This window comes from Galleria mellonella, unplaced genomic scaffold, assembly GCF_026898425.1.
Source record: "Galleria mellonella isolate WM207_F2 unplaced genomic scaffold, CSIRO_AGI_GalMel_v1 utg300, whole genome shotgun sequence".
NCBI lineage: Eukaryota > Metazoa > Arthropoda > Insecta > Lepidoptera > Pyralidae > Galleria > Galleria mellonella.
Genome location: NW_026442068.1, coordinates 321,422 through 336,016, shown reverse-complemented (window position 1 = coordinate 336,016; position 14,595 = coordinate 321,422). Strand labels below are relative to the sequence as shown.

The following is a 14,595-nucleotide window of genomic DNA, read 5'->3' as shown; positions in this document are numbered from 1 at the left end:
ATTTTAATATTGCATATTGTGATTGTGGCCCATAATGACCTTGGCCTGAAGATAGATAATATCTAGAAAAATATTGCGCATATTTTTAATATTTGCCATATTAATAATATGCGCAATATTGAATAAAAGCATGATACACAATAGATACTTATATCGTCATTAGGATAACAGAAATATGAAGTACTGACCCAGATTTAAAAGGACATATAACGATCAGCATTGGCCTATTTAAGAACAGTGCACTATCAGAAACTTTACAAACTATTTATTTATATAATACTAGCTAAAACTCGTATATTTTACTTTGTGAATAAAACTATTTTGTATATTAATGCAAAATATAGTATATATACATATACATGTCTACTATATATGTCCCGCAGTGGACGAATAATGGCTGAAATGATAGTAGACAATAATAATCGGCATGGAATAAACCCCCCCCCCCTTCTTTTCTCGTGGGTGTCGTAAGAGGCGACTAAGGGTACTTAAGGGTCGAGAGATAGGCATCAACGTTCCTCTTAAAACATCACTAAAAGCCCAACTGCGGTTGCTAACCCGCCTACCAAGCGTGGCAACTGATGGCAAAACTTCCCTTATGAGAAAGGATTATGTTCAGCAGTGGACGAATAACGGCTTAAAAGATGATGAAGATGATAGTAGATAAGAAGGTACCATATGAGAATTTCATTCAAATCTTGAAACTTATGACTACGGATAAAACATGCTATATGCTACGCACATTTCAATGAATTAGTGGTAGATGGTAGACCCATCATAGCACAACTTTAACTCAATTTAATCAATACCGAACGAGACCAATTTGCAATGCGTGTAAGACGAATATTGAAAAGGTTAGCAGCCCTAGAACTTGAAAGTCCGCGTTAACCCTCGCGTGCGTGGCGGATCAAAAACTCATGTCAGCCGAAATGGCTCCCACAATGCGGCATTACAATGATATACAAATTACAGCCACGTTACCGTTTAGTCACGCTTGGGAGTTACTTTCAAGAAATACTAGTTTCGATTAGCTAAATGGACTGCTAAATCGGGATTGCTTCTATAGTCAAACTGTATCAGACCACTGATAGGTACAAGAGGGTCCAAAATGGCCACACTGGGCGAGTACATTAATTTATATTTGCAGTAAGTATATACCTATTATTAAATAAAAATTAAGTCTTCAAGGACCCAAAAATGTTGCCTGTTGAACTGCTGTTATATCAAATTGCAGAATTCTTATAAAAACTCGACACTAATTTACTCCTATTAAGCGTGCCATTTTATAGATTCCCCGTAGAAAAACGAATCAATATTTTTTTTATTTCTTATAGCGCGAATAATTTTAGAGTTTATAATACGAGTAATGGACAACATTAAATATTAAAAATAATTTAAAATTTTGTTTTACAAAAAACACCAACTTTAATCATGACAAATCATTATTCTAATTTAAAAACCAAACTACTGAATCGATTTTAATAAAATTTTTATCAGCTTATCATTATTATTTTTCAAATTTAAAATCTAATTCAAATCATTAATGACGGAGTTATAAAGTAACAAAAATAAAAAAATACAAAAGAATTTCGATCCTCTGCCTTTTTTGTTGTCGGTAGAAATAAAACTATTAGATATCACTTAAACCTCTGTCATATTATTTTGATCTTTTGTTTTTACAAAACGACATTCTTTATACTCAGTAAATATATAATTAATACACATTTAGCAAAAGACTTAAAAGAATTTGCTGTGAATTGCTTAATTAAACCGTCACTTGATATAAGTGTTTTTATTATAATTGTGAATGGTTTCATGGAAAATCTATTCCCTGGATAAATAACGTAAACGTATATGGCATTCATAGAAATTCCCACGGTCTAACACATTATAACTATTCGCTCACGACATCGCGCGTGATAATATGCCGATCATACTCCAGCTTCCAATAAAAATCACGGCAAACGAGTACTTAACGCACTAGCAGTAAGAACTAGATTTGTTATGTCATATAGGGGCGCGTATATTCGCGTGATCAACATCCGATCGGACTGCTCGGTGCGGCTTTCAATTTTCAACTAATTAATCTACACGTAATCGGAGAATGCACTTTTAATGGAGGAAAATTGTAAAACAAATGCAATTTTAATACACTTGCATTTATTTAGTTTCAGAATCCAATTGACAAGAATAATACGATCTGAAAGAGCAACGAGATTTATCAAGAGGAAGACTTACAAAAGAGTATGTGTACCTTAAACTCGTCTATTTCTGTCGCTATACACCTTTTTTTTATTACGATTTAAAGGATGAGATATGGCAGTGACACCACAGGGTTGTGACTAAAGAATTTCATGGCACAAGGGTTGGCAACATCAGAATGATGCCTCTGCTGTTACAAACGTCCAAAGGCTACAGCGGTCACTAATAATGAGGCGAGCCGTAGATATGTTGTATAAAAAGAAAAAAATACAGGGGATGCGTGGATGGATAACTTAGTAGGGGCAGGTGTCATCGAACGATTATCAACACTGTTGCCTTCATATTAACGTTCCTTTCCATATCTTTACTCAATTATAAGTCGATTATGATTTTTACTTGAAGAGTTGTTACGATTCCTTATATGACGAGCATTCGAATGTAGTAATTAAGTGTATACATAAATGCAATAATGTGTTAATGACGATAAAATGAAACAAGGTCCCATTAAAGTTTACGACAAACATTTATATTTTATTACTATAACCGAGGTAGTGAAAACTAATAAAACCAAAAGGTTAATGTTAGGTTATTCAGCTATTGCAGTATAACAAATGTGCTTACTAATGCATAGTTTATTAGTATGGGGTCTCTTAATGTCCGAGTACTATATGCTGGTTTATTTATATTAGTAATAAGCACTTCCAACTCGGTAATAAGCTCTCACAAATATTGTGATCCATATTCGTACTGTAGTCTATGAGTTTAAGCATTCTTAGCAAATATTCTGAAGGAAAGGGATTGTTATCCATAGGGTTTAACAGTCATATTGCTAGCAATATACCTTTATAAGGTCGACTCGCATGCGGTTCCCCCTGGAAATCATCGTGATTAATTTTAGTACAATTCGTCACGATGGATTAACTGTTATACATTCATCCTCAACTATCATTCTTTATAGTGCCCCGACATCATATTTCATTAACACAGGCAGAGATATAATTTCATTTACATTTATAAAAAAAATGGTATTCTGGTAATAAGAAATACTAAGGGTGTCTTAAGTGGCACAGTAATAGGCAAGCTGCTTTATATAAATTAAATTAGACGCTCACTCGAGCCAAAATTTTTCCCAGATGTTCGTAGTTCAGTTTCCACATCAAGAATTGGCACGAATGCGGTACTTACTTATTAATTCAAGTCAATGCCCTTAGACTTTGGAAAGTGCAATGTTTACTCAACAAACATATATAAAAGCTAGTGCACTACGACAGAAGCCAAATGTTGAGGCGAGACGTCTCGAGTATCGCAGGTAACCCATGTACTTAGACCTGCGTTTAGACTTCATCGATTATAAAATTATTAATTCTAAAATCATTCGCTATAAAACAATTGTATTTTTTTTATAAAAAGTGGAACCTATAATTATACCTTTATTACGTCACGGCTGCTTGATTGGTCTATCTTGTCTCAGTACCACAATACTATAACATTTTTACAGCTAAAAACGATTTTTATAAAGCATAAAATCTGATATAAAAAGAATAATTAATTTAAATGCTCGGATAACAATAATATAATCTTTGCTATTTCCAATCAATTCTGCGGTACATCTCGAACTCAATAGAAGACAATGACGACGTTTACCCTTTGTTTTCCATCCTTTATTGTTCACAGTTTTATTTTGTCTCTTATCAAATTAATGTCAATAAGTGTTCTTTGTGTTTCAATTTATAATGTTGTTTCGATTTCAACAATAAATCCGATATCAGATTTCTATACAAATTGCAATAGACCACACGTTCTAGTGCACTGTATTTTTCTATAATATACTGAATCTCAACGGATTTATCTGAAAATAGAAAATAATAAAGTGAAGATATCCGGCTAGCGAGCGGAAATAGACTCCTGTCGTGCTTGTTACAGTTATGACTTTAAGGGCTCTTCGACGACCACTATGACTGATAAATACGACTGCATTCTAAAAAGCATGTTATGCCACTGGAAATACGAGCTAAACACGACTAACACACGTTGTATTGTGAAAATCGTGATGTGGGTATGATTACAGCAACATGATATGAGAATGGAAAATATTTCGTATCCCAGGCAATCTATATAAAGATTCTATAAACTGTGGCCAGCGAAATAACTGTGACCAAGTTGGTACGTGTACAAGTTCAAGTGTGGTGACAGTAAAAACTTCAAGCTTGCGCTGTGAATGCCATCCGCAGTCGCGACATGGGGAACGATAAAAACGATCGCATCGCGCATGCGAATATCGTGATACGAGGCAGCCATACTGATCGCCGCGAGGATACAGAGAGCAGAGACAAGTTTAGGTAATAGAAACTTGTGTTAATGTGATAAAAATGTATACGTCAAGACGCTAATCACTGACGCAAGTCTGTATCTACGAATATTTATATAAAGAACAAGACGCCCGTGGCAATGACATGCGAGCCCAATAACATTACATAAAACATTACGAGAAGTTCAATGTCGCGCGGAACAAAGATCGCGAAAGTGGTCCGTCGTTACGTGGCTCGGCAGTCAGCTCGCACGGATAATTGCGATGTAATCGGCGTAATCCATCCGCGGGTCTGGTTTCCTTTTACGGCGCGCGCAGCTTGCGGGCGCATAGAAGAAACAGCTGACCGCCGGCACGCGCCTCGAATGCATATTAATGTCGCACCCGAGGCAAAAACACGTATAAAATCGAAATGCTGCGATGAAATATCGAACCAGTTTTAAGTGCAGGCGCCGCAATTATGCAATTGTCTTATGCGAACGGCAATAAATCAAATTCTGTTACAGTGTTCCTAATGGGATAATTCATTTTAGTTTTTCCACACGGACGCATCTTTTTTCAACTTATTTTAGATTCCGTGTTTTGATACTAAAGCTGACGACCGTGGTTGGTCGTCATATATCATTATTATCATCTCTATAAACGCAAAAAGTGATTTGATTAACTAAATCAGTTCTTGCAATGAATAAGCCAACTGCTTGATAAATAGCATCTCAGGCTCTTGCATTTTTTCACAGACACCATGTTTGGTGCAGAGATAAACGCAGTATTTTATAATTTTATATTATTGCAATCACTCGAGACGAAGATGGGCAAAAATAAATTTACGGAGATGTAAAATGTGCTGATCTCGCGAGTGACATTTATACTTAACAGTTCGCAGCTGCCTTTCCCCCTATTGAAGACAATCGATAAAAAAATGATACAGTAATTCAATGGAATTTTATACAAGATACAATTTTGTTTTTACGACGTGATGATAGCGAATTTATTTCTAACGAGATTTTCTATTCAATTATAAATAATACACGAGTATCTTAAGAAATTAACCGTTGTAATAATAAAGAGAACATTTTTTAGATACCCGTACCCATAGAAAGTAACAATGTTCGTATTAATAATAAAGAAAAAGCAGAATATCAAGTTAAAAACAAAAGCAAATAACATTGTTACAAGCAACTTCTGTTTATTTCGAAGACCAAAACGAATTGTACATATATATTTCGAATACTATAATTTCCACAGAATTCTACAAGAAATTATCTTTAATGGAAAGTCTGTTGCAAGGTTTTAATAACAAAAAAAAGTTTTACTACGAAAGCGATAATAAAGATAGAAAAGGATCTATATTTATAAGAGCATGTGTATTTTCAAACACCTGCAAAAGGATTATATTACACCTTCATATCCAGAGAAGGCTGAAATATATTCCTGTTGAAACAATAATTTGAATTATAAATTCATGTTATTACACTAAGCTTCTGAAGCATTAAGGTTATAAATAAATGATTATGATGAGAAAAAAATTATCGCAATAAACTCTTACATTGCAAAGATGTTCCTGAAACAGTTTTGGGAGAGCACGTACTTGCGACTTAATGGAGCATTAACTCAATAATCTGAGCACTAACCTCAGGTTAACATGGAATTTAAATCTTATAAATGCGCTTATGAACTTACATATATTGCTATCAAAGTTCTTCCAAATCCACAATCAGTATAGACATACAAAAAAAGAGCTTGTATTAAAATTAAATCTAATAAATTTATGCCCTTCTTTTTTATTATTTTAAAGCAATATACAATACATAACACTTTTCTACAAAAAAAAAAAACCGCTACGAAAACAAAAGTTTCACCAATTATTCGTATTGCAAATAAATAAAACAGTAGACGTCAACATTATACCGAAGATTATTATTTCTTTATCAAGTGATAAATAATAAAATGTGTTTATAGAAGCCGGCAGATGTTCAGTAAGGTCGATGACACTAGTAGACCTTTGTGTGCTGTCGCGTGCCTAGACCTGCCTATGCACATGCTAGCTTAATGTGGTGCAGTTGCGTGTGCGCACATCTGAGCTGTCAGCGATCGCTTTTTACTGGCAACATGAAACAGACACTATGTTACAAAACTGCCCAGTTGATTTATATTGGCCATTGTATTGCTTTGTTTATTGCGAAGATTAGATCGAATATACAAATCGATTTGTGACCAATCAGTATTTGTGGTAGATACTCGTAAGTACCTAATAGGTAGAATGCAGGAGGTCTCCACTTTCAGTCACTATTATGTTAATTTATGATGAACGAATGGATCAACATAATAACTTTTATTAAATGATCATATCAAAATGGTACACGATAGGCGAACAAATACACACAACATAGCGGAAAATATACGCTAAAAATACAGTCAAATTGAGAAGTCCTTTTGATCTCGCTCGATAAAGAAATCTAACATTATTTGCTTCAACGAACCGAGATATCGATGCTTGTCAGAACTGAACAGCAAGTAACTCAATTTGAAACCATTTACCCTGTTAATATCTGTTCGAAATACCATAACTGATAAGTTTTGTAAACTTTTCTAAAAGACTGGACAACTTTAAATTTTCTTTTATCCATAAATCTATCAGAAACAGGTAATCATTTTCATTGATCATGAAAATATGGGATATCATTATAAGTAGCAATAAAACATGCCTATAGATTACTAATGTTTCCTGGAAAAGTACTTCAACCCAAATCAAACACTTAACGTTACCTTGGTAACGATAATAAACGGTATTGGCAATGTTGATAATATTATTTTTATACGACGCCTACTTGCCTAATTTGTGGCAATACGGTCGGCAGTTAAATATCTTGAATAATAAAAGTTACTTGCGTAATATTTACTAAAATAAATAAAATTTCTTAAGTATAGTAGCTAATTTGAACATTTATGGAGCAGTTAATTAAGTTATTAACAATTAGAAGAAAACCAAAACCTTGATTCGGATTATGGAAAATTCTCAGTACATTCTCAATCTATTGTCACTTTCATCATAGTTCATCACTTATTCCAAATTCAGATTAATATAGGATGGTGGATACATCCAACAATTCAGTGATGGAATTGTATTCGTTATTAGTACCTAATGTTCTTTTTGACATTATTTTCAAATAGAACAATATCTGCATTATCTCTTAGTATATCATTAACTAAATACTTCAATTTTAAATTTAAATTTTGTATAATTATGTTTACTGCAAAACTAAAAATAAGCAGACCGATTGGGTCACTTTGTTCGCAATCTATTTACAATTAATAAACCTTCGTAACTTCTCTAAAACTAAATAACAGCCAAACGGTATAATATTCAAACTAGAACTATAATGGATCTAAAATCATAAACCAATCTTGATCATACTTAAAAAACATATTGCACCAACTGAGTCTGCGTTCCATACACACAATGTCTTATATAATTAATGTAATTAATTAAGCATTATTGTGAGGTATCCATGGATATGGTAATTATGTCCATTCAGTGGTAACAAATTTCATGAATAAAAGGTTTATGTCACATATTCTGTTAACTGAATCATAATGGGGATATTACGGGTATTACAAATATTAAGCGATTCCAACAGTTTTACTACAAATGACAGTAGTGACGTAATTGGTATTTTCCGTAATAAATTAAATGTTTGTTTATTACAAATATTATTATTATTAATTAATTAATTATGTTTTATCAACGTGGGTCGCATTATTTATAACTAGAGATGGGCAATCCACCTGGGTGGGTTTAAAGTCTGGTGGGTAAAAACCGGGTGTTTTGGGTTTATTGGGTTTAAACCCCATAAACACCCAAATTTTTGGGTGTTTATGATTTTGTACTTCATCATCGTCATCTCAGCCGCAAGACGTCCACTATACTGGACATAGACAATATTATTATGCAGCCTACAGAATAAAAAACTTTTAATTTGATTTTGAGTTTATTAAGAAAGAGATGAAAGTAAAATGTAAAACTACAGTCAATCACTGTCAGATTCAGAGTTATTACAAGCGATGAATTGTATAGGTTCGATAGGCTCTATTTCGTCTAAACTGTTATGTTCATTTACTTGCTCAATGAAAGCTTCTAAGGTATTTTTTTCATTAAACTGAATGTCCTCGCATTCAGCTTTATGTTTAAGATTCCAGTTATAACAAATGAATGAAATTTTTTCAGTTCTTTCAGTTGTAAGTCGATTTCTTTTGTTATTATGTATGTAGCCTTGGATACTAAAGGAACGCTCAGTGGCTGCCGAAGTACAGGGAGCTGATAGAATACGAATCGCTACTTTGCTTAACTCAGTGGAACTACAAATACCTTTCCACCATATTAGGGGCTCAATGCTATCTAATGAGCTCCATACAAATCCTCTGGCCCAAAAGTTTTCTTTAGCTTTATAACACGCCAAATCTGCCATTACATTTGACAAACTTAAGTGTTGGCTTAAATTGTAGATAAACTCCATACCCTTAAGTTCTTCCTCTTGAGTAAGTTCGACTCCTAGAGTCCTGGGGTCTAGAATATATGCTGCAAAATGTATTGGCCTCATTGCCATATTGCATCTTGAAGATACTGATGTTAGAATCTGCTGTTTGCTTTCTTCGCTCAATGTCGAAATCTCATTTAATGCAAAACGTATCTTAGCTTGTACATCTCTAAATGTAATGTATGTGCGATGCAAACGATTCTGGTCGCTCTCTAAGTAAAATATGCTTTCAGTGACTGGTTCCAAAATACTTATACATTCCCCTGTCTTCGTCCAGAAATCATCACTTAGAATTAAATCTTTAATATCTCTTGAAATTACCACATCTTCTCTAACTGTTAATATTTGCAAAGCTATCTTATTTGCTTTCAAACTTTTTAACGAAGTAACATGACTTCCCCATCTTGTAGCACAAGGCAATTTTAGTGTTTGTGTAGAATCTTCACCCTGCCTTGATTTTATCAACAAGGAACTTAATCGTTGACTCCTTTTAACAGTTTTTATTATATTTATGGCTTGCATAATAAACACAGTTACTTCTTGTATCTTTACAATATCTTGGCACAACAAGTTAAGGATATGTGCACAGCAACCGAGAGGAACAACATGTGGATATTTGAGTTTTGTTAATTCGAATGCCTTTTGTATATTTCTAGCGTTATCGCCAATAAGTACAAGAAACTTATTTGCTCCATACACTTTCATTACTTTTTCAACTTCTTGGCTAAGGTATTCACTAGTGTGAGGATTACTTTCTGTATTCAAACTTTTAACGTATGCAGGTTGAGGTTTTGATATAAGAAAGTTTATTATTCCTTCATTTCTTAAATTAGACCAGCCATCGCACTGAAGGTGTAAGTAACTACAAGCATTTAGTTCCTCATTTAACTCAAAACGCATTTCTCTATATATTTTATCTAAGTATTTTGTCGCTAAAGCTTTACGTGAAGGTATTTTAAATTTTGGTTGCAATTTTTCGAAAAATTGTATCCATAAAGGATGTTGCACCATCGATAATGGCGTCCCTGTTACAAATATAGCTCTCGCTAATTCTGTTTTTATATGATCATCGGTGTCTTGAAACTCAGCATTTATTGTAGTGTTAGCAGACGACGAGGGGCTTATAAAAGAATCATTTGTCTCTATCTCTGACAGTCCAGACATTTTGGTTTTGGACGAGCTATCTTTTATAAGTTTCATAGAGTCTTTTAATGTTTCTGGAGATTTTGGACAAGTGATAAGATGTTGAAGCATTTTGGCAGCATTACTGAATTTGTAGACCTTATTACAAAGCTTGCAAGAAACAGACTTGTTTGGTAAAGTACGGTAGTGCTCCCATATGCGTAAATCTTTAGGTCTCCCCATTGAACCTAAAAAAATGAACGATGATTAGTTGGTCTGACGAAAATTCAACAATAGAGTGCCTATTTTTTTACAATGATTATTTCTTGTTATTTACAATAAATTTATTAAAAAAATAATAAAATAAATACAAAAAACCTTTGTAAAATTACATCTCCTCGGAGGATTAAACGCAGACGCTAGTTTATTATCGTATTGTTCTGTATTTTTCTCAGCAACTTCTTTAATTCGATTAGGTACTTACGCATATTATGTTAAAAATAAATATCTAGTACACATCTTAGGCTATCCACCATTATTATCCAATGACGACTCTCAGCTAACTATGCACTATCATCCAAAATAAACGTGTATGGAAAATTTTATCCCAGTCGGTTGAGGATTGAGGATAATTGCATCAACATACGAACATACCTACATACTTTTATTTACATAACGCAAGCTAAATAAAAGCTTGTAATAATACATCTAATTTTAAGTTAAAATTGTTAAGTGATCATGATATAATTGTATCATTCAAAAATCCACTTACCTTTAATTATTTCTTGTTAAGTATAAATATTATTTCAAATCTGCTCCCTTAATATGCACTTTTTTACTGCTTTTCCTACCTAACACGTTACCAGGAAGTCACGTTACCAGAGTCAGAGTAATAGTGAACACGTTTGACAGTGATTGTCGTCGCCTCATATTCAGCGTCGACGAATAGGGGAATCCCCAGTCATAATGTATTGCATGCGTGGCGGTCTTACTTCAAATCCATAAACAAAGAGATAATTACAGAACTCGATACTAGATGGCGCTGTTTTTGTTTGAAGAAAGTTTGCGGGCTAAAATACATAGAATTTCATCAATGACTTCCACAAAGAACAACATTTCTGTTTTTTCTAAGTCCGTATCTCTTCCGTATATTTCATAAGATATAAGCTTGGGCTACATTGTTATGCAACGTGATTTTGTCGCTGTCTTGCTAGCAGGGTTGACAGATATACGATTTAAATCGTACTCATACTATTATTTGTCTATTTTTTAATGTACGATCGTAAAGATTATGATCGTAATTCGCACAAAAACATACGACTTTTTGGTTACCTGGCAACATTTTTATTATGAAACGAACATGCTCACATCATCAGTCACATGCAACAATTTATTGGGGATTTCCCCTTCACATCTGGCAGTCCTGCTTGCTAGAATATAGGTAAGTCAGCCACAGTTACTGACGATCGATATTTAAAGGGTATTGTTTTTGTGCTAAATATTTCATAAAAACGTTATTTAATACTTTGTGGATTATTAATTTAGTTGATAATCACTGGAAGTAAAATGGATGCTAATTTGAGAGATCAAGATCTTCGTATAAAACAGTTAATAAAAGAAAATCTACGTAAGTACTCTTTTTATACCTAGGTAGGTAAGGTATAATAAACACAAAAGGTACTTAGATCGCGTGTGTTCGAAGCATTTATTCTAATAAATTTAATTTAAAATTGTAGAAAGAAAAAAATGTCTGCCAAGCCGTAGCCGAAGCCGATCTCCAAATATATTTGGCGATAGTGAGACCCAGTGTCCAGATGATTTACCCAGCGTCGTCGCAACAAAGAAAAAAACGAGGATAAAGTAAAAGAAAATTTACTGAAAGAAGAAACAAACTGTTCTAAATGCTTAATTTATGGAGAAGAGGATAAAAGAAATGAGTATTTCGGACTGTTAGTGGCTCAAGAATTTAAATATATACGGCCATGTGTGCGAACGAGGTGTTATGAAGAAATTTTAAAGTATCTACGGGAAGCAAAAGGCCAACATGTTGATCAACTGCAACATGAAAACACTGAAAATTAATTACTTTCATTTTATTATATATAGATTTTTAAAATTTCCTGAAATATTATTAGTTAACGTTTTATTTAATATTGTAGAATTGATCAATACAATTTATAAAAATAATTTATTGGTATTACTTACATATTTTCAAAAAAATACGTAAAAACCTATTTTTTTGGGTGATTATGGGAGTTTATGGGTGTTTATTGGGTTTTTACCAAAGCACCGGGTTTAAACCCGGTGCTTTGCCCATCTGTATTTATAACTATTTCAAAAGTCAGTACATAAGTTATTATTTATTGAAACATCTGAGAAAACTTTAATTGAATTGGCATATTATGTATATGTAATTATTAATATACGAGTATCCATCCACATAATCATTCCTAGATTGAAATTCACGACTTTGTATCACGTTAAAAATTTTAAAGATGCCATTATGATTATTTTTAACCAACTTTAATAAGAAGGAGGTATTTAATACGGTTGTATTCTTTATGTCTGTTACTTCATAACTCGGTTTTAACTCGTTTTGGAAAATTATTTTTGTTATCTGAAAGAATATACTTACATATTGGTAGTTTATTCTTTCATATTATATAAATTTTATCGAAATCGGTACAGTAGTTTAGTTTTTAAATCAAAACAACTGGTTTTGTCACAATTGACACAACTGTATTCGTTTTTTTTTTTTTTATGGGACACAATTGTTAATTATATGGAATCGAATCCTTACATTTTTTCCTTTATTAACATCTAAAATTCTTAAAATCCATTTACATTTGTTTAATAGCTGTGTTGTATCCTGTTTCTTACATTACCACTAGTGGTAATGTAAAAAACAGGACAGACTTGGTATTAAATGATTATATAAACACATACTTAATTTTAAGTGTGATTGTATAGCAAGGAGACCTTACAAATACACACATGAGTCAACATTTCATGAGCAAAACAAGCGATGGAATACACAAAACGATGGTGAAATGGTAAACATCAGCATAACCATTTCTTGTGCACGCCAACGAAGGGGACCATTAACTGAACAGGTCCCGTAACTTTCCAAGTTTATTGGGGACAATGTTGGCTTCCTAAACCGGCTGCAACACCTGCCTGGAGTTGCGGAGAGGGGAACAGAATTCCTAACGAAGGGTGCTTTCGCATTTATTGACTCGACAAACGTGCGTCTATGACGTGAAAACTACGCTGGCAGTTATCAATTTGTGGCGATACGCTGATAAGAGTGCGGCAGGAACCTGTTTGGAATTGCTCCTATTATCGGACTCGGCAATTTGTCTTTTTTTATCTTGAGCATTAGGAATTTACTATAGTGATGACAGTATCTATACGTGAAGAAGTTCACGCCAGATATTTCGTAACATTATTTACAGTTGTGGTTGCGTTAGTTGAAATAACAGAGGTTATCGTATCAATCCAATCGTTATCAGCGCAAACGTTCTACAAATGTCGATGAACAGTTATGGACTGTATTGTGTAACCCTAAGTGTCAGAAATTTAGGAGATATGCTCTTGACAACTGTATTGATTGATCGTATTAAAGTTTGATGTTGTATTAAACTTCCCAATGTTATAATTTTGCTTATCGATCGTTTCGTCTCGAGAGAAGCTTTATACATCTTGAGGTTAAATAGTTAGCAAGTACGTTTAGCAAATGGAGCCTATTACGTATTCCGCTCGTACAGACACTGTAACAGCAAATACATAAACATGGAGGGGACGCGGACGGCGAGCTCGTAATTATAAACTGGGCGAGGTGAGTCGAGGTGTCGAGATATCGCGATAATATCGAAACGTTTTCGTTTAACGTTACCGGCGGGTATTTAATCGCGGAATTTAATAAAATGTTCAGCCCGAAGCGGGGAGCGTCGTGTCACTGATTTATTGTGAGTATTCGATACGAATGTCGATACTACACAACTTCATGTGCCTATTGAGATATACATACGTTACTTTTAATAAGCCATTTTCTTGGACGGTTAATTTAATTTTATAGTAGATATCCTTTGGTAGGATAAAAATTAAACATACTTTTAGAAATTGAATCCAAAGAAGATTTCAACACAGATATCATAGCCTAAATCTCAATTTTCCAAATTCATGATTGAATATTGAATAATTCAAGAATGATTTTCTTTTGCTCCGTTTTCCGGAGAGTACGTAAACTTGTAATTTGGCAAGCCATGAAGAGACTTTCGTGTGCTCTACGATGGCCTAAAAACGCTTGGTACAATAAATCAATACCTTCACACGAGTATGCGTTCTGTGGCAGATATTATCATATCATAAACTTGTACTAAAATGTTTGCCTATTTTTACGATTGTGTCCATTTCATCCTCATTACA

General features: G+C 33.6%; 2 protein-coding genes across 3 annotated transcripts in view; both read right to left on the bottom strand.

Moving 5' to 3' along the window:
• Window positions 1–14,595, bottom strand: part of LOC113523460 (zinc finger protein jing homolog) — a 173,707-nt gene that overhangs the window by 139,571 nt on the left and 19,541 nt on the right. The gene's annotated exons all lie outside the window — the stretch shown is intronic.
• Window positions 8,267–11,593, bottom strand: LOC128200882 (uncharacterized). Its single transcript, XM_052895703.1, has 2 exons — window positions 10,940–11,593; window positions 8,267–10,415 (listed from the first exon to the last, which is right to left on the bottom strand). The coding sequence occupies exon 2, from the start codon at window positions 10,408–10,410 to the stop codon at window positions 8,539–8,541; it is 1,872 nt and encodes a 623-aa protein (XP_052751663.1). The 5' UTR covers window positions 10,411–10,415; window positions 10,940–11,593; the 3' UTR covers window positions 8,267–8,538.

Bases quoted from the DNA above. Each gene is read 5' to 3' on its own strand.
- LOC128200882 (XM_052895703.1), bottom strand. From the start codon at position 10,410: ATGGGGAGACCTAAAGATTTACGCATATGGGAGCACTACCGTACTTTA.